Genomic DNA, 23889 nt, shown 5'->3' on the forward strand with positions numbered 1-23889 from the left:
ATAGCTGCAAATGTGGAAACTGCCTTGGATGAAATGCCATCACGAGGCTCTGTGTGTGTTGACAGGATTTTCATAATGAACAGGTTGCAGTTTGTTTGATGTGTATATCACACATCTGGCTGGAAGTTACTAATTTACATTGTCTTAGCAAATTAAATAGATGGCTATTGATTCTCTATAGTAGCAGTGAACTACCACATACATTTGTTTTCAAGGCTAGTTCTCTATGAAGCCTGAGAATGATAAGTGAATCCTTTCCAAATATGCCACCTCAAACAATGTACTTAAAACCACAAGCCCCCCAAATAACTTGACAGGCCAGATGTTTTCCAAAATTAGACATTTTAGTAGCATACATTTTGAAAAGATTTTCATATCATAAAAGTAGAGAGAATTTTAAATAAGCACTGGTTAAATGAAGGTATATTGATAGAAGCTACATTCGTAAGAAACTCATTTTTCAAATTTCCTGATGATAAATTTATTGTTGAAGTTAAAATATGCCTAGAAATACCAGTCATTATTGTCTGACAAAAGTGATGATGAATAGAAATCTTCAGTAACCTTGTTCTAATAAGCAACTGCAAATATAGGAATTTAAAGGTTGGTGGTGCTTTTACTGGTCTTTGTATGACCATCATACAAAATGTTGGCGTTCTGAAAAATATAGACAGGAGAGGGAGAAGACACTATGATTACAATTTAGAAATTCTCTTACTTTTTCTCTGGGTGCTTGAGGTTCCCAATACTTATCTAGCTTTTCATTAAAACTCAAAAATATAAAAAAAAATCCAACCAAACAAAAAATTCCTTTCAAATCAAAAGACTAACTAGTTCATGATTTTCTGTAAAGCATAACCTGTTAGCTTTATGTTCCACGTTGAAAAAAATATATTCTTACAAATCTTGAGTGCCCACAGGCTTTGAAATAAGTGTTAAGTATGACAGGCCTGCTCCCTGATTATTTTCAGGATGATAGATGAATGGAGGTAGTGTCTAGTAACAGCGAATGTTGGGGGAAAGTCCAGAAAAGTATGGAGAGTACAAGGAATACTGTGTAAAAACAGCAATTTTCTTGAAATCATATTTTCTTGAGTCTCTTTAACAAGTAGTATTAATTATTCATAGCCAGTTCAGATGGAAAGCATTAGTACTTAATGTGAAGAAAATTTTAAATGTGGAACACCCAATAAACTATGAAAAGCAATTTCTAGAAAAGTCTTGATTCTTTTTATGTTTTTGAACTTAATATGTTATAAAAATAAAAAATTTTGAGATCAACATTTAAGGATAAACAAATGAAGCATAAAATCTCATTTTAAAATATTAAAAAACATTAATTTTTCAAACATAGAAATGCAGAAAGAATAGTACAATGAATGAATACCCATGTACCCATCATCTATAATCGAAGCCAGATTTGTTTTATGTCTCTTTATACCTACATGTATGTCTATTTGTATGTGCATTTTTTCTCCACTGAATTATTTCAAAGTAAGCTACAGACATCATCATACTTCACCCTAAATAACATTCTCATATGTAGCCAGTGTATATTTATGATGGCACATTTAAAGGGTTCAAAATTATTGTGTGTAGAGGGTTGCAAAAGCATACATGAGATCTAGTTTACGGACACCATTAGAAACAATCTGTCACCAACATTCATCAAGTGCTCACTGATATATGACTTCAGTTAGGTTGACTGATAGATGATATTTTGTGAGGGGACTTCTGTGGGATATAGTTGTAAAAGTTAGTGTATTTTAACCTAGACTTCTAATGAGAAGTGTAAGCTAATAAAATTCTGGTATTTTTTCCTGGGAAGTAAAAGAGATTTTGAGAGTGATTTGGCAACTTTGGAATCAGACAGATTTAATATCTTCCACCATTTCTGTTGGTAAAGAAGGCTTAATTCCTAAGTTTAGTATGAAACATTGTTTTAGTGGAAAATTTCACATGCTGTTTGAGAGTGATCCACTGAACACATAGGAGAAATTCTCTATATTACAATTTCTATGTCTGTGTTACAAAGAGCAGACAAATAAGAGACAATTTATATTAGTGGTTTGTGTAACACTTACTATCTACTAAATAGTCCTTTGAATTTGAAAGTTTGGGACGAATGCCAAAGGAGACATACTTTCTTCATGTAAAAGGAATAAAGGGGTCTCTATATTGTAATTATTGCAGGTCCTATACTTCTTGTTTTTCTTTGTATGAAACCATTATAGTTCCCACAATTAAAAAGAGTCGTGTTTTTTTTTTTAATGTTTATTTTTGAGAGAGAGAGACAGAGAGACAGAGAGACAGAGTGCGAGCAGGGGAGGGGTGGAGAGAGAGGGAGACACAGAATCTGAAGCAGCTTCAGGCTTTGAAGTGTCAGCCCAGAGCCCGGGTGCGGGGCTCAAACTCACAAACTATGAGATCATGACCTGAGCCGAAGTTGGACGCTCAACCGACTGAGCCACCCAGGTGCCCCTAAAAAGAGTGTTTAAGTCTTAACATGTTCTGTGAATATAAAGCCAGATGTACCCTTTTCACAAGGCAGCAAACATTAACATATGCTCCTATTCGCATGCTCTTTCAAGTATATTAATAGTGCTGAGTTAATTTGGACTTTTAAATTAAAAATTACTTTTTTTATTAATTTAAAACACCAATTATATTGTTATTACTACTAGGAAATTTTAGAAAATGCTTCTTAAAAACTTGATCAATTATATACATATATTTATATAATATTTATATATAAATATATATGTATATATAAATAGTTTTATTTTTCTGGTTGGCAAAACCATTCTTTTATATTATAAACAATGTCAAAGGAAGTGCCTTTTGACTTAGCAAGTTATGGCAAAATATAAAATAATTTTACTCTCATGCCTTGAATCTGTGTAGCACTTGTTGCATAGATTTAATTTTTTGGTCATTAAAAATAATAATCATGCACTAATGTATACCTATAAATTAGATTTGATCCTTAATTGTGTTTAATCTTTATTATAATAATATTGAACATTGAAGCCCCAGTTGTCCTTTTCAAGTGATCTTGTAAGTAACTAAATCATAATAGAAATGAATAGAAGACACATTTGTATGAATGGTAATTTATAACAACTGAAACTATTAATAGTAATTAATAGTGATTTTATAACTACCAAAACACTTTATTAAAAGAAATATCTGGAAGATTTAGTCTGTTTTATAGTGCATAATAATACAGTACTCACAGTACTCACTTAAATAATGTTATCCTTCGTATCCTTTCTACTTATTGTAATATTTTAATCAAGATATTCTGTATTTAGTTTTTCATTTATGTTCAGATTTTGTATTACTATTGCAAATGCTGAATACAGCATCATTACAAATGCCGAATATTTTTTTCAAAGTGCTGTCACATTCATTACATAGTTTGCTCCTTTGACAGCTCTGTACAGTGTTAGGGGAGGGATTTTCTAGGTGAAGAAACTGACGTCAGATATGCTAAGTAAGTGAGGAGGCCAGGATTAAAGCTGGGGGTGTTGACTCCTACTGTATCCTAAGTTTCTCTGTATGGGGAGGGGAGTGTAGTCAGGGAGAGAGAGATGGATTTAAATGAGTAAGGTCTGTAGTGTTCAGCCCACCCAACTTCTGGATAGGCTTTCATCTGATCTCATTATGGAAGATTAAAAAGCTGCCTCTGGGTTGCTGCTTCACAAACATGTTCACAATTATCTTCACAAAACAGATAGTGACCACTTGGTGATTTAAATTTAGCAATGCTGCCTTCTCAAGAACATTCAGTTAAGAATATATCTTTTTTTTTCTTGAGTCTCACTAAGGACATTTTCATTTTATAAGAAAAAATATGGCTGCAAACATTTTAGTTTTTCACTGAGTTGCTTGCCTTTAGATTACACAGATACATTCCTGCTATTACTAATGATTTCACTTCTGCAACAAGATTTAATATGTTATGTTTTTGTTACTTATTTATTTTTGAAGGAGACAGAGACAGGGCATGAGCATGGGAGGGGCAGAGAGACAGAGCAATAAACAAATTAGAAGCAGGCTCTAGGCTCTGAGCTGTCAGCACAGAGCCCGATGCAGGGCTCCAACTCACAAACTATAAGATCATGACCTGAGCTGGTCATGAGCCACCCAACTGAGCCACCCAAGTGCCCCTATGTTTTTGTTAAACAAATGTGTTAAAACAAATTTCTGCTCTCATTGTATACCCTACAGTGGATGGGCAAGCTAGGTCACCCTTTTTATCAGATGGGGCATAAATTACCTCCCATGGCAGTGGGGTATTTCCTAGATGGCATTCTGTTTTTGAGGGAGAATGGCAGGAGAGGTTGTCTACTGGGGATACTGCTGGTGGGGAAGGCTAGGGATGGAGAGCCTCCCAGCATGCTCTGGTCAGCTGAGTCATCCTCTGGCCCTTTGTCAAGCTTGCTACCTGGCTGCTTCCATCTCCCCAGTCTTCTCTGGCCTCCACTCCTTTCTATGTTGTTTTCTTTAGGCAACCGAGCCACAGGACCTCTTCTTTAAAATGTTTTTATGTGGAGACCATATGGTATGTGCTCAATAATGAATCTAACCACTCTTTTCTGGCTTTTGGGAGGGAAAGAGTTCTGATCTTGGAGTCATTTCATAGAAAAATATGATCATTACCTCACTGAAGGCAGGGATATACATGTTATTGTGAATGGACAAATGAAAATGAAGCTTTACCTGAACTTCAGAAAAGTGTGTTTTTATCTTCTGACATCATCTAAATGCATTGTGAGCACTGTTGTTTGGTTCAAGGTGTGTATGTGTGTGTAGATGGGGTGGAGTATGCATATCTTGATAATTTAGTAAAAGGCTGTATTTATCCTTCTCTGTTCTCTCTTCCCATTGGCTTTTGACAGCTTTCCAGATGAGCAGGTGTGATAGAAATTTCATCTGGGTTGAAGTGCAGTGTCTCTGCCTAACCTGTCAGGCAGAAAGGATTGGTTGGAGTTTAGAGGACACCTGGAAATGCCCGAGTGCCTATCGGTAGAGGAATTTCACATTCTGTCTTATGTGAAGGAGTATCTTCCCCAGTTCCTTTCCCCTGCCTCAGACATTCGGAGGTCCAGGGAGCTGGGAGAGGTGAGAAAGTGGTCCATGGTGATGGCAGGGCTAAGGCGATGAGAAGAGAACTTACTTTTATACGGCCTGGTGAGTCTGGGCCACCTGTTTACCATCTGTGACTTTTACTCTGGGAGGTTATATTGAAGTAGGATTGTGATTTTGTTTTTATAAAACCCCCCAGTATCAAACTGCAGGGGCAAGGCATGGGCTTTGGTGTTAGATGGATCAGGGTTGAGTATGTTTTACTGCATAATAGCTTTGGGACTTTGAGTACAGCTGTACCCCTTTGAGCCTCTGTTTTCCCATCTGTGCAATCAGGATATTTGAACCCACCTTTTAAGGATTGAGGAGGATTAAATGAGATAATGTATATATAGCACAGAACCTGGCAGAAAGCAGATGCCCAAAAATAACCCTTGCTATTAGCTCTTGCCTATTATGTGATGTCACCTGAAGCACTTTGAAAAGAGAGGAGTGGTTCTTTTAACTTGAATTGCTAAATCTTCAAATCCACAAAATGTTTATCTTCTTCCCCTTCCCCAGTTCCTCCACACACATATCTCCAAGAATTGTGCTCTTTGTGGGTGGTGTTTTCTACAGTTTGGTTAGGCTCGCCCTGTTTTTCACTGCTGTCACTGTGTACCCTACAGGTAGCTGTGCTTTGTGCTTGGAGGAAAGTCAATACTTCTTGAGCACCGTATTCGTCCCAGGCAGAATGGAAGGTGCTGTACATGGTGCTTTACAGGGAAAAAGAAAGTTCTAAGAAATTAAGCTTTTATCCAATTTCTGAAGGTAATTTAGTTGGAACCAGGGTTTTGTCAATTTTTCCAATGTCAGTAATTATAATTTAAAGTGAATAAAATGTGCGACACTGGCATTTTTGATGGTGTGTAGTGCATTCTCCTTTACTCTGTGTGCACTGGGTGTGGCTGAATCAACAATGTTTCAGAGAGTATGGCAAACTGCAATGATTTCTTTCATGAATACATGAAGCAGAGGTGTTGGCATCTCTTGGGTAGTTTACAATTTAGTTGGGAAAATAGAAGAGTTCCATTTAAATATTTAAGAACTCAGATTAGCTCAGTTCAAAGTGATATGGCGCACTTGGGCTATTTGCTGAGAGCACAGAATTCAAAGCTTGAGTGGTGGAGCTCTTAGGGAAGGGGTAGAATTTAAGGGTTGGAAGCAGGGGTAAGGTCTTTTGAGATGGAACGGTGACATATACTCATTGTCTCAAAAGAACATAGCACAATTAGTATTCCTCTTCAAATTAGATTCAACAGTGCTTGTCTCACTGTTCTTGTTTGAGCTGAGTTTTCTTTCCTTCTTTTATCTTTATACCCTGAACTTTTTTGTTGGAACTGAATGTGTTTCATCACGATTGGAAACTATTTCCTCTAAGCCTCTTACCTTTCTCAGATTAGTACTGGTATATATTTTGAACATGTTCACCTAGCCTTAGTTTTATACACACACACACACACACACACACACACACAATATATACATATGTATTACATATGTGTATATAATATATACATATATAATATATACATGTATATATACACACATTAGCATCTAAGCATAGAACACAGTTTTTAAAGTTTTGACAGATGTCAGTATTCTGAATGGAATGTAGAATGTTATTGAAATGAATACACAGTATTGCCACATGTATAATGGTTATATTTTAAAACAGTTCTTAGAAAGCAAATGTAAGGTATACATTAGGACAATGAAGAACCTGGTTCTTAGGTTCCAGGTTTGCAGGCCCAAAAGGCCTCCTCAGGGCTGTGTTTGATATCGTAATCCTACTGCTCTTAGAATATGATGCAGTCTAATCTCTAGGCGTTTTAGCTAGATGTTTCAAACCCTGATAACCATAGGAATGCATCACAAGGTACTTGTAAAATATATTATGAAATGAGATATCATTACTTTATTATGCAACATAGCATATTAGTTAAGAGCTTGGGCTATGGGTATATTGCCTATTCAGATTCCAGGGCTGCTACTGGCTATCTCTGTGGCTGTGGGTAAGTTGCTTAACTTTGTTGCCTCACTATTTTTTAACCTGTAAAATGTGGGTAATAATAATATCTATTTCATAGAATCATTGTGAGTATTCAATGAGATAGTGTGTGAAGTCCTTGGGCCTTTGCGTAACACAAAGTGACACCAAGTAAATGTGAATTATTAGGGTGGATATTGCAGTGAAATTAAGTAAAATAATTTTTGACTTGCCTATAAACACAAATGAAATGTTGTGAGGCTGAAGGAGGGAAAGCAAGAGTCTTAGGAAGGCAGAGGGATGCCCAAGAATGAGAAATCAGCAATCATTCTGATACATCTGGAGAGGATTGTTAGATCCTACTTCCGATGATTAGGAGTAGAAAGGCTTTAAGCAGTAATAAATATTTTCTTGAGCACCTATTATGTGTCAGGCATTGTGCCAGGTTTGAGGATATCAGAATGAATGAGACAGTGTCTGTAGGAAAAGGAAATAAGTGCAAGGACAAGCTCTATCCCAGGTTGAGTTCCCTATGGGCTTGCTGATGACAGCTTCCCTCCTGGAGAGGGGTGCTTCCATTCACAATTAGAAGGAAGAAAGCCCAGAGCACCTTGGTTTGGTTCAGATTACCCCTGCGGAATAAGCTGCAGGTATGCTTAGGTACCAGAGGTTAGATGGTTAGATGGTGGGGGAGGGAGTGGAGGCAGTGAGAGGAGCTGAGCCCCTGGGGAGGGCTGTGTGTGTGTGTGTGTGTGTGTGTGTGTGTGTGTGTGTGTGTTTGGGGTGTGTGTGTGTGGGGGGTGGAGGTGAGAGAGATCATGACTGGTAGCAGACTAACAGGCTGCAGGCTAAGGAGCCCATCTTAACTCTTAAAAAACTGCTGTCGCAGGGTGGGTGTTCTGCATCTCCTTAGGTCAGCCAGAGAGAGCAGCTGTGTGTGCCAAGGTGAGTTTTGTCCTGTTGGAATTATATTGAGCTGCGTTTTGTTCTGCTTTGAATGGACTTTTAAAATATTTTGTGGGGTTGACTTCTAATAGGATTGGGATCTTAGTGAGTTTTAAATGGAAGAATCACACTAGAGTCAAATGGTCTTTGTACATTTATTATTTTAAAAAAAAGATTTCTAGTGATTTTTAGGGTTTTGTAATATTTTAAACTTTTCTTTTGTAAGGGGTAATCCTGTGTCATTGCTTCCATGCCCTGTCCTCCCCTGCCCTGGGAAGATAGGAAGGTAGTCGGCTCCAAGTGAAGGAGGGGTGGGAAGGTGCTCTGTTTGTTGCCATACTTAGAAAGGTCAAGGAGTAAGAAGCACTCATATTTGAGAGACTGCTACTTTGTGCCAGAGACTCAGAGAGGCCAAGTAACTTAGCCAGTATAACACAGCTAATGAGTAGTCATGCCAAACCAGAGACAGGACTCTAGAACCCACCTGATTTCCTCTTTGGCATGCTGTCCTTAAGTTGGTAACATTGTACTAGGATGAATCATATGCAATTGTCATTTCTGTGCATTAAAGCCATCCTATATAGGCGATTTCCTACGATGCCACTTACTATTTGGGAAATAATAGGACATTTTGAAGAGATTTTGCAGAAGTCTATGGAGAGTTTACTAAAAGAGACCAATAGGGGGTCTCCACAAAGCGACCCAATTGCTTCACAGTTTTGATGTGCTCAGAGCCTAGTCAGCTGCTGTGCATCATGCTTAATCCTTGGGCTCAACCCCATGTCCCCCTCACCAGTTTAAGCATCAACAGTTATGATATTTTCACAAAACAGCAATCTGTGAGCATTACCCGTGGAACACTATTTTATTTGGAACATCTAATATATTACCAGGATTCGAATAGACACTGCTGTCTTTACTAGAAGGATATTTCCCCTTTGATTGATTGCTAAATGGATAGAGCTTGTGAAAGGATCTCTCTCTCTCTCACTGTCTCTCTTTTTCCTGGGGATTTCTTGTTCAAACAGAATTTGTTGTATCCACATCAGTAAAGCCGTGCTAATATGGGCTGCTGGCCAGATCGTGGAAATAGCCTCATTATATTGAACTGGATGTCATAATGGTACCCATTAAGGTGGGATTCTCTCTATGTTTATACTTTTAAACCCAAGTCCCTTGCCACTTTTTTACATCTCTCTGAGAATAGCGACACTCTCTGGTAATGCAATCTGAGAATGTGCTGTCTCTTTCCTCCTCCTACTGAAAACCATTATGAAAATAGAATGTCTGGTTCCGAGCATTTTTAGGGGTTATGGCTTGCTGCTACTCCTCAGTCATTCATTTTACTCTCTGCACTTGTGGTGACTTACTGTGTTCTGGTGGCTGAAGGTAAGAACCCATGAGATTCACTTCTTTCAACATTCCCGTTAATTGACGTTGGTGTCTAAATATATGATGGGAAAAGAGCAGCTTTCCCCACTCCCCCAAAGCTAACCAAATGGAACACAGGGTTTTATTTTAATTTTTATAAGCCGTTAAGAGACTAATAGTGTTGACAGTCATAGCATTTCTATTAGCTGTTGAAATTTTACTGTAGTGCTGGAAAATGAAGCATTTGCTGTGCAGGATTTGGGTAATGGAACCCTGCAGTGTCACACCTCAGAATGCTGGAAGGATGAAGCCCACAAAGCAGAGGGCAGAGTGAGTGTCCGTTCTATTCCTTCAATTAGAGCAGTTAAAGAAATAACAAAATGCAGGGTAGCATTTTATTGTGAGGGCTAATTGAAAATCAAGGGAAAATATTGAGATACGCTACATGGCATTTTACACTATAATCTCTTTTCTATTTGTGTCTCTTTCCAATGGGCTCAATAGGACCTTCATTATAAACAAACCTCTATCATTAGAAGCAGCTTAATTTCTGTTGCTATAGAGGATAGTAAGAGATGCTGTAGAGTAGAGCTCTCTCTTCAGCAAATGGGATGGTTCTTACATTCACCCAGCAAGTATTTCCCCCATACCTACTGGGTGCCAGGGTCTATAGGAGGGTTATGGTTGTGACCAAGACAGACAAGATCCCTAACTTTAGTGTGAGGAAAAAGAAAATACTTATAAACGGATAAGTATGTCATACAGTGTCAGGAAATGAAAGGAAAAAAAGTAAAGAGATAGGAGTGGTCAGGGAGGGCCTCTCAGAAGACTCCTGAATGAAGGGAGGGAGGCAGCCATGCTGAGACCCGCAAGAAGAGCATTCTCAGCAGTGGGGAGCGAATGCAAAAGCCCTGAGGTAGAAACCAGCTTGGTAAGTAAGCTGATGAACAAGAAGTTCACTGTTGCTGGAGCAGAGAAAAGGGAGTGGGGGAGAGCATAAAAAGTTGATGCTAGAATAGGCAGGGTCAGACCATGCGGGGTCTTGAAGGCTTTGGGAAATCACTGGAGTTTTGAGCAGAGGCATGGCATGAACTGCTTTAAGCTATGAAAAGGTCATCTGGCTGGTGTGGAAAATAGGCTTTGGGAAGGGTAGAGAGTAGGGACAGGGAGACCAGTTAGGAAATGATTGCTATAGCCTAGGTGAGGGAAGGTGATGGCTTAAAGATGGAAGTAGTGGTGAAGGGGCAGATTCAGGATGTGTTGAGGGTAGACAGCTGGCATTTGCAGACGGATTGGATATGAGTTGTGAAAAGATAAGGAGCCAAGGACAGCATCTAGTTTTTAGCCTGAGCAACTTGGGTGAATGGTGGGAAGGAGCCGATTCATAGGCAGGAGCAACAATCAAGGGTTGTGTGCGGGGATATTTAGTTTGAGATGCCCGTCATTCACTTGAGTGGAAATGTCAGGCAGGTAATTAAATCTGGGTGACAAGGAGTGAGGTGGTCTGGGCTGGGGATTGGGGGTCATCAGTATGGAATTTAAAGCCAGCAGAGTGCATGAGGTCCCTTGAGAGTGACCGATAACTGAGATGCAGCCTGTAGACTAAGCCCCGTAGCTCTCTAGTGTTATGGGGTCTGCAGGAACAGGCAGTGTCCCCAAAGAGGCTGAAAGGAAGTGAAGAAGGGTCAGGATGGAAGTAGTTTGGTGAGATGTGCACTAAGGCTGGACCCTGGGGAAAGTGTGAAGTTTGTCTTTGGAATATCCCCTCCCTTTTCAGTGGTGATCCATTTTGTCTGTGGTACCCCTTCATCTGATTCCTTTAGGTTTTCTTGTCCAGAATAACAACTTCACTGGTTTTCCAAGGCTATGGTCTCCTGACTGGCAGCATCAGCACCTCCCAGGAGCTAGTTAAAAATGCAAATTGTGGGCTGTATCCTAGAAGTACAAATGAGAACCTCTAAGGGGTGGGGCCCAGTAAGCTGCATTTTAATAAACTCTTTAGGGGCTTTTGAGACACACTGAAGACATTGAGACACATTTCCCCCATAGCTCTGGGGAAAGGAGCTGATGAATTGAATCAATGAAAAATAATGGATGAGGCTTACTCTGTTAACTTTTTCTGAGCCATCTGGCTAAAGCCTAAGAAATAAATATCTAACAGTAGATTTTAAGCATAAAGCAGTAGACCATTCTTGAGACATCTTTGTGGGGGCGAAGGAAACATCTTAAGCCCTACAAGTCATAAATTCAGGCAGCTGCCTATTGTATCTTTGCTAATGAACTCTACTGATAACTATGTATTCTGTGTACTATTATACAAGCTCTCTGGCTCCAAATATGAAGGCAATGAAAATTTTGGCATTTTGGTGGGCAATCCAAAATCTCTAATGGTAAATTACAACTTATTTTGTTTAAAGTTATTTAAACACAACTTATCTACCAGGAAAACTTAAATACTGCCTCAATAGCAAAGCAAATAATAATAAATAATAATAATAGCAGAATGTTGAATTGTGAATTTTTATTCATAAAATACATTTCAAATTTATTTTAGCCCTTTAAATAATAGAGTTTAATGTATATTTAGTCAAGCATTACAGTAGTAAGGGCTTAGGGAGATTAGAAATAAATGAATCCAATTAAAGAACACGTCTGTGAGATTTGATATGTCATAGGTATGAGCGAACTGTTTGCACAGTAACTGTAAAGAAACCGTTAATGATTAAATATCTAGAAGAGGTTTAATCAAGAATAAATGCTATAGGACATATTTTAAAATATTTAAGTTAAACAAATGGAGATTTGTGCCTTTGCAAACATCGCATCATGCCATCATTTTTGATGTGTCTTTTCCTAGGAAGTTCAAACCTGAGGTTCTAGTGCCAGTGCCTTTGTGTTGTATAGAAAAGGGCAGACCTCTCAAAGGTGCTGTGAGGCGTGGCCTTGTGGGGTCTCCCCAGCGTATGTGGGAGAGGTTTGGGGACACTTTGGTCTTGAGCATGGAATGCAAATTTCCCCGTGTTGTGGGAAGATTATTTACTTGTGATTACAAGTATTTTTTCTCTTCCAGGAGTTTGTGTGAAGTTGAGAATACTTCTCTGCCAGGGGTTAGTTTTATGGGTTAGGAACCAGCTTTGTATGGGTCAGAATAACTGGGTGAGAAAGCTATTCCCTGTGAGAATAGAATCTTAACCAAATATAAGGTGTTAGGTGATGGGTTCCCCCATTACTTATCTATGTTAGGTATTCAAAGAATTCTAAGGGGAACATCCTTTTGAAAAACATCAACTTAGTAAATGACAGTGATGAGGGGGCTGGACACAGAGGGTGGGGAGGTGAGAAAGAAAATAGGGGGCCAGAATAACATGTATGAATTTTATTTTCTATTTGTGAATATTTTTAAAATAAAAAGTTGGTTGATATTAGTATCATTTTTTTCTTTCTTTATATTTGGCCTCTTTTTTTCTGCCTAGAAATAGGTTAAAATTAGCAGTCTTGACTGTGGAAAAAGGAGACTGGCATTTTAAAAATTTATGCCTTTGGTGAAAGAGGCAGCACATTCTGCATTGATTTGTTCAGATCTAACTTTTTTTTTTTAATATTTTTAATGTTTATGTTTCTTTTTTTTTTTTTTTTTTAATTTCTAGGAGAGAGAGAGAGAGACAGCGTGAGCAGGGGAGGGTCAGAGAGAGAGGGAGTCACAGACTGAAACAGGCTCCAGGCTCTGAGCTGGCAGTCAGCACAGAGCCTGATGCGGGGCTCGAACCCACAAACCGCGAGATCATGACCCAAGTGAAAGTCAGACGCTTAACTGACTAAGCCACCCAGGCGCCCCCAGATCTAACTTTTAAAGACTGACATCTCCCTAACCATCCCATACCCTGCCCAACCTCAAGAAAATAAGAAACAAAAAAGCTATAAGGTAAATAGCATTTGGAACCTAGATCTGTGGGACTAACAAATACATCTAAATTTTAGTAGCTATAGATATAGAATGAATTTCAGAGCATAAGAAATAAAGTTTTTCAGAACAAAAGATGTAGCCCCCAATGTAAGGTTTACTCCATTTAAGCAGTGACAAATATGTCATCTGTAACTCACAGGAAACTACGCTGTTAGAACCAAATGGTAACACTTTTTTCCTCCCCTAATTGTAAGTAATAATTTAAGTTACATTCTTCAAAGAAGGAAACATAAAGTCATATAGTTCACATGAAAGCCTTCAGAGACAGATACTCCTATAAGGTACGAAGGGTTGAAAATAGATTAGAAAGTAAGTGAAATATATAGGCACTGAGAGAGGATATGGACATTTGGACATTTAAAAATTATAAATGGTACCTGAGAAGTTGAACCTGTAGGAAAAGAAGTTTAGTGGTGTTTTCTCTTCTGTGATTTAATAATAGTCACAGAGAAGACACCCTGAAAACACAAGGCAGAGAAATTGGGGAGCCATTCTAGTATGCGGTGAAAATACCTGCTTCAATTAGAGTTTCTTTTGCAAGAAATATTTTTCTGATTATAAAAGTCATATATGTTTATTATAGAAAAAATTAAGATAATATACAGAGGTATAAAGAGAAGATAAAGAACATCTTTAATCTATTTTCCAGATATTAACTATTGACATTTTAATTTTTTGCCTCCCACTACATGTATACGCATATACAGGACATGTTAATTTAAAGAGAATTTTTTCACTTTATCAATAGTGTTTTTCACATCACTAGAGTAAAAAAAGTTAATGACTACATAATATTTTATCACATGGGTACACCATAATTAGGTAATGGTCCTATTGTTGGTTTTTATTTGCTTATTTACAATTAAATATAAGAAATTATGCTAAGTACACTTGTCTATAGACTTTTGATACTGATCTCTGATTATTTTCATTAGATCTATTCCTAAAAGTGGAATTACTGGATTTGGGGAATGAACATTCTTAAGACTCTTGATAAACACTGCTAGTTTACTCTCTTCTCATTAGTATGTAAGAATGCCCATTTATTTCACCTTGTCTTCATTGAGATTTTTGCCATTAAAATAAAATCTTTGTCGATTTGAAAGATAAAAGTGACAAAAAGAAACTGATAGCTGCCTTAATTCATATAGGTTATTACTAGGGAGGCTAAACCTTTAAAAAATTGTTTCTCAGCAATTTGTGCATTGTTTACATCCTTTTTATATTTTTCTATTTCAGAGATATTGTATTTATTATTGCTTTGTAGAAGTTATTACTCTGGGAGTTTAAAGCACTATTCCTCCTCGCTCTTTCAATGCAGTTGTAATAGTTTTTTGAGGAAAAAACTAATTTAGTATTCAAGTTTAAGTATCACATACACCATGACTGAATTGTAACTTGACAAAAAATAAGTGCATTTTATTAATAAACAACACTAAAACAATACCATATTAATAACTCTAAAATAATAACATGATTTGTTTCTTTCATTTAGGATCTCACAGAATATCAGAATGATCATTATTAATTATAATCTGGGAATTTAAAAATCCCCCCCATAAACTTGCTTACTTAGCAAGTATTTTTTTCTTATTTATGTAGAAAGGTTTGCCAGTGTTTTGAATTTTTGGTCATTCGGATTTGAGATGAATACAAATTTATTGCGCTGAGAATTATTTTGTTAATCACTTGCAAGTGAACATCTATTCTCTATATGGTGCTAGACACTAAATAGAGACTATCAAAAAAGAAGGAATTTAGGAGATTGTTGTCAGATACACCATTCACACTGTGTGACAGGAACTTAGGTGTGTTACATGAGTGTTAGAGGCAGTAGACATGTAGGAATTGAGAGGAGGGAGTAGGAAATCACTGTGGCCTGTGTGGGCAAAGAAGCAAAGTCAGATGCATGTTGTGGCAAGTCAGGACTTGCTATATTTCAACTTGTGTCATGGGTTTGTACAAAGGTGTTCCACAATCCCTATCATGAGGATGGTTGACTTTGCTACATCTTACCAAATATTAGTTTTTTGCTGTATTGGTTTTTTGTTTGGCTATTGTTTGCCTATTGTTTACACCTTTGTCTTTCCTTCTTGAAATCACAATGTGATGGTAAAATTTGTGCCCAAGCCATCCCTTACCCTTGTGGTGCCATCCACTCTATAGCATGTTGGATGAGACCTACAAAATAGAAGAGAAAGATGTTTCTAGGCAGAGGCAGTGTTTATGTAAAACCAAAGACTTTTTGGGAACTACTAAAGTCACCAAAGCAAATGGAGAAAACTACAAGGAGCAAACACAAATCCACTTATTAGTATGAGACTATTATATTTCCAAGGATGCCTTAGCCTAATTTCCCAGCAGATGTCTTAGTTTGTGAGCCTCTCACAGTATGGAATCCTCCTTATCAGCTATCTCTGCTGGGCTCCATGGGAGCCTGAAAATGAAACATAAACTAGGTCTCTCTACTGCAGAGGTTTACCTAGTGGCCTGGTGGTAACTCTGCCAGAATATAAAGAAGGTCATGCACTTCGTGTGACAGTGATTCTAGAATCCAATTAAAAACTTTAGTATAGGATGCAGTCGTTCCTACTTAATCCAATCACAGTTTAATGCAATCCTCTGCTTATTGCAGTCAGCCCCTTTGGAGCCAAATCAATTGTATGTCTCTGTTTCCACGTTTTCCTTGGTAATTTGATCACGTCCAGCTGTTTTTTTTTAAAAGCTCAATTGGGAAATCTGGTAATATCTTTTAAGAATTGCCATATAACATAAAGCTAATACAGAAACTTCAGAATGACCAGCTTTAAAAACTGACATGACAAGCAAAAATTCAGTTGTCTAAAATAGAAGTGCAATAGGATATGGCAGAGTTGAAGAAGAAAAGTTCTTGCAGACAACCTTGACTCAACATCAAGTGATAAGACCCTCTTGATTGTTTATCTGTGTAATTATTCCAACTCACCTGAAGGTTGTACATGTGGCTATGCTGCTGTTGGTATCATGAGGACACCAGTCTTCCAGTTAAAATGATAGAAATCATATTAATGCATTTCTCTGAAGCTAAAAGTACCTGTTAGAGATGTAGATACTTTTTATTTGCTTTGCAAGGGCATTACCCTGAGGTTCCCATATGGCAAGTTGGCGTTTACCTCATGATCACTCATGGTATATTGCTGAAGGAAAGGCTGAGAAGGCCAATGGTACAAAAATGGCCCCTCTTATTCTATTGGAATTTGAGTAATTCCAAATATGTACATGACTATTATAAAGTTTAGAGTAGACTCAGATGGTTAATTCTGCAAATTGAATGATTTCTGACTGTCCATAATGGAATAAGAGGATTACTTTGGTCTGTGCAAATACAAGTGAGATTGACAAGCCTACTGATTGCAAATTATCCATTTGACATTGCTTTCAGAGCCGAGGTACCTGAAGATAGCTGCTGTTCTGGTACAAGTCACTCAAGGGGGAAAAAACCCCAAACAAATGTTAATTGATATCAGTAGCCATTGTGGAAAATATGCCAAAGGGCGTATTCCATAGTTTCTCTTTTTGCTATTGACAGTCTATCTGGGAGAACAGAGTGAGCTTCCATAGTGAGGGTAAACTGTGGAGTCCTGAACATGGTCTGTGTGGCACTTTTCAGGAAAACTTTAGAACTAGAGCAGGGCTGTGTCCTGTCCCTCCTTTACTAAAGTCAGCTAAGTCAAATTCCTCTCTGTACGCATTTCAGAGTCTGAGTGCTGGGCACCCAAGTATTTTATTTTGTCCCCCTCCACAGGGAAACATCAAACAGCTTTACTAGGCATATACCTACCTTAGAGGATGGGTGTGTATGTGATACCAGAATGTGCCTCACTTGGGGGGGGCGTGGAGGGGGAAGGAGAGGTGGAAGGAAGGGCGTGTCTGAGTTTGGAGGAGGGAAATGGAACTCAGTAATGTGATCCCCATCAGCATCTAGACCTTTAATCTATACAAATGAAATACTCTAATTTAATAGAATTCTAAAAGTAAAACAAATGCTTTGTTCTTAGTGAATCTGCCATTCAGAGCTGCTCTTGGCACCACATCAACTGTACTTGAAATGTCTTTAAGTGGATATTTTTTTTATTGTGCTTTTCATCTTAACCCATCTTTCAAGTTGTTAGAGCAATAGGAAGGCCGGGCTCCCCTCAGAGTGTTGGTCTGTGCTGCTCCAAGTTCTCCCCTTGCTTACTTAGCAATGAAGAGCTCACCTTAGTAAATATTTTGGCCATACTGTAATAGAGTTTAGAGACTAAGAAGCAGCAGAGCGAATTAAAATGAGTTAGAGGTAGAAAGGAAAGAAATACAGCATAAGGAGGTGTTTGTAATGAGATGTATTACAGTTGCTATCAAAGTGAAACTATTGTTTTGGAGAAATCAGGTGCCAAAAAGTGCCACAAAGTGTGGAAGTAAAGAAATAATACTTAGTATTAATTGAACATTTACCAAGTTCTAGGCACTGTGCTATGAGTTTCTCATATAGTATTTTTCTGAACCTTAGCACATCCTCATTGGTTATAAAGAGAAAAAAGAGGTGTAGATGGGTTATTACATAGTAAGTGGCTCAAACCGTGATCTCCCTGATCTCATGATCTTTTGCTACGTTTTGGTGGATTCTTTGTGGTCTTTTTGATGTGCATCAAAATATTAATATCTCTATTTATCAAGAGTCTAACTTCTTATATTCATTTGAATTTTCATGTGGGTATGTACAAATTCAAATCATTTATTGGTTTTAAATCTGTATTTAAGCCTATTTGGAGTATTCCTATCATTGGAAGCTATGCAAACATTTTGGAAAGACTTCTTCAGTAGTTGAGATGCATACTCTGGGGGTCTGATGGTGTACAAGAGAAAAATATGAGAATCCTGGTTTGCTCTCTGCTTATTGCCATGGAATCTCTGTGCTGGAATGTTGCATTAAGAATGAGTTTTAGTGCTTGCTTCGGCAGCACATATACTAAAATAGGAAGGATACAGAGATTAGCATGGCCCCTGTGCAAGGATGACATGCAAATTCGTGAAGTGTTCCATATTTAAAAAAAAAGAATGAGTCTTAAAAATTATTTGGCTATATTTTCAGGGGTGCAGTGTTTTTGCTGTTAGCCTAAGAAAGTCCTGTTGGGCAGGGATTTAATAGATATTCTGCTGTTTAGTGCCCATCTGACACAGGCTCCTGTCAGAGCCCACCTTGCTCACTGTCACGTGCACATGATCTCAGGGCAGATGGGTCAGGGGACTCATGGCCTAGGGGAGTCTTTTCCATCAGAGAATTACTGCTGGGCTGCTGGTTATTAGTAGTCATTGAGGAAAACAGTCCTTTCTGATTTGCATCTTTGTCTTCTTCCTCTTCCAAATACGTGAAATATTATGCAAATTGCCATTGGAATATAACAAAATGTCTCTTGATTCTTGCTCTCTAGGAACTTAGAATCTCTGGGAAAGATTAGACACTGTCACTTGAAAAATAAGGCTGGAGGAAGAAAAAAATACTTTCTGATCCCCTTTCTGTTTCCCTCAGGAAGAGGCCCTGATGTCTTCTTCATGAGCACAGCAACTTAGCAACTTAGTCCTTTTGTTCATTGGTGTCTCCCCAGGGCCTCCACCGAGACACTCAGTATCAAAGGAATGAATTAGGTTAGCAGTTGGGAAGGGCTTTGTAGAGGCAAGGATTTAAGATAGTTCATTATAAGAGGAGTTCTATAGGTATATGTTGGAAGAGCAGGAGAGGAAAGTATAAGGTCTGTTTGGGGAGAACTATTTTGGGTGAAGTGAGGGGCCATTGAAGGAAATTTTCAAATACTGTCAGAAAAATAGGTGGGAGCCACATTTTGGAAGGCATTGAATTTCTGACCAAGGAATGGCCACAAACTGTGTTGTGTGTTTTCCTTAGGAGGTGATTAGAGAAGGAAAGTATACCAGCAGTATGATTCAACTTCCTAAGTTCAGAAGGCAAATTGCATGCCCCTCTTCTAAATTTTTGCTGCTTATGTAGGATAATGGTTTTTTTTTTTTTTTTACTTGCACTGAGCAGATGGACTGTTTGATATGAAGTCATTGTAATTCGCTGACATATACCACTATACTCTAGTTTGTGGCTGTGATTTTATTGAACCTGTTTTAGCTGGTTTCTATCCCTTGTCACTTGAGGGACTCCTTGCCTGAATTATCCTTTTGCCTTTGCCTGATCTCTTTGTAGAAGAACAAAAAGGGAAAAGGAAGAGAAGATAAATAAATGTTTGCTGATCCATGGAAATCTACCAATCACTTTAATATATCTAACTTTATTAGTTTACTACACTTAATATACCTATCTTAATCCAAAGAGTATTAAAAATGCATGTAAATTCTATAGAAAGGTGATCTCCTTAAAGAAAAGGAAAAATAAAGTAAGCCGGTGGTGTTTGCTACACAGAATACCTGCCCCGAGGACTGGTACAGTTGCCAGAGGTGGTTACAAATGGGATTTGGGGCTCAGAGCTTTTTGACTTCCAGTGGAAAGAGGGAAACATGGTGAGTTAGATGATTCACGGTGTTTGTGAGATAAAAAGAAATCAATTACCCAGGAGCAGCCCAGCGAGTTCTGAAACCTGAGAGAAAATTCTCCCATGAGTCCTCATAAAGAAGACTGCGAAACATTTTTCTTTTTGGCTGCCAGTGGGAAGGGCTGATATCCTCTTATGAAGATGGAGGAATCAGACAAGATTCTCTGCTGCCTGGACACGAGCTGAGATGGTAGCTGTGGGCAGGGCCAAGCTGTCATCTTCAGCCCCTAAATACCTCAAGCAATACCATTGTAATGACTCTCTAAAGTATACTCTTTATCCCCTTCATATCACAGCCTGCAGTTATTATGTTTAATATTTGTTGACTGTTTCTTCTTCCAAATAGCTTGTAATCTGCAGAAGGGCAGGGACTCTAGGCATCTTATTTATCTTTCATTTCTGCATAACACAAAGCCTGGTATATATTAGGAGCTTAATAGATACATACTGAAGATGGAGTGGGAAGAACTGGTGGTTAAAAGAGATTTAAACTACTTGTAAGCCTGGTCTCACTGGTTTGCTAGCTATAAAAATATTAGGAATGTTTACCAGAATGATTGATCTCGGAACAGCTAACATTTTTCTTGCCAATAATCAGATAGCATCAGTTTACCAGACAACTCAGTTGTCTGCTGAGTTCACCCTACACAGAAACTCTTGAGAGTAGATTTTATAACCTGTATCTCACCAATGAGGACACAAAAGCTCAGAGAAGTTGAATTACAGATTTATTTTCTACTATTAAAAAATCTAAAATGTATTTTAAAATCAAGACATGTTCATGAGCATATTGTATCATTTGTCTTTGGCATATGGGGCAGCTACATCCCTATCCATTAGTTAAAAAATAATCGAAGTGTTTGTGACAACCAGTTATATGGCTAACTTTTGCTTGCTTCCTTTTTCAAATATGGATTATTGCCATTCCTGATGAGAGAACACATGTATCCGTTTCCTGTGGTGGCAGATTAAGGGCTGTGTCCTCTCACCCTGCAGGGACACGGAATACAAAGGGTTGCAGCTCTCCCTGGATCAGATCTCAGCCTCTAAACCAGCCTTCTCCTACACCAGCAGCTCCACCCCTGCCGCGACTGACAATAGGAAGGGGGCCAAGTCCAGGCTCTCCGGCTCAAAGTCAAAATCCAGGACTTCCCCGTATCCTCAGGTGGGTGCGCTGCCATTTTGCAACTTTCTTTTTTTGTAACTTGGTTTGGTCTCGAAGTTGAGGGAGTATTAAAATGGTTTGGAATTAATTATCTAGTTGTAATAAATTTAAAACTTCTATAAATCTGGAAAGCTTTCTAAAACTATCTTCTTCATGCTCGTCTTCCTTTAAAATAACTATGCCAGTAAAAATTTGAAATGATCTTGTGGTTTACTGGTTTTATATGAAGATCGTGAGAGTCTCAGTTGTAGTCAGAACCGTAACTTTGTTATTTCAAGGAGATTTATCCTAAAAATTTCCCCTCCTAATGATTTCCTTGATACTGACAGGAACTGAAGTAGAAGGAAATTAAAAGGTAGAGGCAAAGAATCAAGGATGCATCTCACCATGAGATTTGAGCACAGGAGGATTATTTTGGGAAATAGTCTACCAGATGGGGGTAATGGTAGGGAAAGAAACTCTCTTCTCATCTGTACAAGGTGGTGAGCAGATGAGACCCAGAGGAGGTATTCCAGAAACAATGCAAGGTACAAAGATGAGTCTGTATTCTTAAAGGAAAAAATTATTTTTCTGATCAGTCACTGAAATATAGAAACTAGACTGGGTCAAGGAGTATACACAACTCTCTCCTGTCCTAAAAGAAGTAGGACAGAACTGGGGATCCCCTACTCCCAGGATCCTGTGACCATCTCATCTCCCCTGGCCTTTTCTTTCTTTCTCTTTCTCATGTTTATGTATTTATTTTTGAGAGAGAGAGAGTACAGACATTGGAGGGGCAGAGAGAGGGGGAGACAGAGAATCCTAAGTAGGCTCCAGGCTCTGTGCTATCAGTGCAGAGCCTGACATGGGTCTCAGTCTCATGAACCACGAGATCATGATCTGAGCTGAAGTCAGACATTTAACCAACTGAGCCACTCAGATGCCCCTCACCTCTTTCCTTTTATATATGGTGCCACATCACTGGACTAACTCAGGAGGTACTTGTGGGGCTTATATAAAGCCAAACTGGATTTTGAGTCATTTTGTCAAAGTGGCTTTAAATATATTTTTAAGTAAAAAATGGCTATCTAGTGGTTACAGAAACTATTGTTTCCTTACTTATCAGAGCTCTATTCTGTTGATTTCTACAAATACAAATACTATTTGAGAAAATGTCATTCATTGAACTAATGCTCACTAAGAAGCTACTGTTTGCCAGATTATTTTGCAGCTTGGTATGTAAAGATGAGAAGATCGTAGCCCCCAAGAGACTTATGTCACACAGTTTAAAATCTCCCACAGGAACTAGATCTCTTTACTCTGACAAAAGGGAGGAAGTAGGTATGTGTATGCCCAGACAGTTATCAGTGTGCACTCTCTGGGTACTGAGCACTTTATTTTAAAAGTACATTTCAGTTAAAGTCACTGTGCAGGAGGCATTGCTTCTTTTTATCGAACATCTGAGATTTTCTTATTACAGTCTTGTATCTTGGGAAGAAAGTTTCACTGTCCCTTTTTACTACTTGGAAGGATGGGTTATGCCTTTGGGTAATTCCATCCTTAAATATACAGGAGTGTTGAACACATAGATGAAAGAAGAATTTAAATTAGGAAATACTAAGTTAAGAAGGAATTCATCCATTGTTATATGGTAATTAAGGCACAAAAACAAAATCTCCCCATTGGACTTCCAAAAACTCATGAATTCTGTTTTCTTTTTTTTTTGTTTCTTTGTTTTAATGTTTATTTTTGAGAGAGAGAGAGAGGAGAGAAAGAGAAAGAGACAGAGCATGAGCAGGGGAGGGGCATAAAGAGAGGGAGACACAGAATCTTAAGCAGACTTCAGGCTCTGAGCTATCAGCACAGAGCCTGGCATGGGGCTTGAACTCACGAACTGTGAGATTATGATCTGAGCCAAAGTTGGACACTTAACCGACTAGCCACCCAGATGCCCCTGAATTCTGTTTTCTTGCATGCACAGCTCTAACATCTGAAATGTTAGTTTACTCTAATGGGAGACTACTCATTAAAAAAATCTTATAACTCTCATTAGACTTTTCTTTGCATGTATGGTCAGGGAGGAGTTAATTTGAAAGTTATACCTGGGGTTCCTGGATGGCTTAGTCAAGTGACTCTTGATTTTGGCTCAAGTCATGATCTCACAGTCATGAGATTGAGCTCCACATTGGGCTCTATGTCAGGCTCCATGTTGGGCATAGAGCCTGCTTAAGATTCTTTCTCTCTCCCTCTCTCTGCCCTTCTCCTGCTCACTTTCTCTCTCTCTCAAAAAAAAGAGAAAATTATACAGGTTCCCTAGTTTAAAATTAATACAGAAGAGTTGAAAATAGAAACAACACTTCTCTTCCCTCATTTTCCCTCTCTAAAATTGTACTTTCTTCTAGAAATATTCTATAATGTATAAAAATCATGTACATGCACACACATTATGTCCACATAGGACTCCTTTTGATGTCTGTGTGTTCATTTTTTGTGGTTAATACTTACATATATGTAGCCCTTGTAATTTTGGCCATATGTCTCTTTTGAAGTCACATAGTCATGAATTAAGTTTACTTACCATTTGTATGCCTAGTAAAGGTTATTCTTTAATCATGTTTACTTTAGATAATCATGGTGCTAGGTCAATCACTGACTGAGTTCCTACTGTATAGACTACTAACATGTAGAGATCAGAAATGGAACTCACTATCTTTGCTCAAGGAGCCACTCCTATAGACAGATGAGGGAACAGGCATTTGCAGCGAGTCTGAGC

General features: G+C 38.2%; 1 protein-coding gene and 1 non-coding gene across 2 annotated transcripts in view; both read left to right on the top strand.

Annotated features, from left to right (window-relative positions):
• Positions 1-23889, top strand: part of SIM1 (SIM bHLH transcription factor 1) — a 64062-nt gene that overhangs the window by 17920 nt on the left and 22253 nt on the right. The window contains exon 9 of the mRNA XM_039218368.1: positions 20969-21137. Within this exon, the coding sequence (XP_039074299.1) occupies positions 20969-21137 (169 nt within the window). The remainder of the gene's footprint in view (positions 1-20968; positions 21138-23889) is intronic.
• LOC120221117 lies at positions 18364-18467 on the top strand. Its single transcript, XR_005525737.1, has one exon. It is a non-coding gene; the product is annotated as a U6 spliceosomal RNA (small nuclear RNA).

Source organism: Hyaena hyaena, unplaced genomic scaffold, assembly GCF_003009895.1.
Source record: "Hyaena hyaena isolate Hyena2069 unplaced genomic scaffold, ASM300989v1 scaffold_750, whole genome shotgun sequence".
NCBI classification, from domain to species: domain Eukaryota; kingdom Metazoa; phylum Chordata; class Mammalia; order Carnivora; family Hyaenidae; genus Hyaena; species Hyaena hyaena.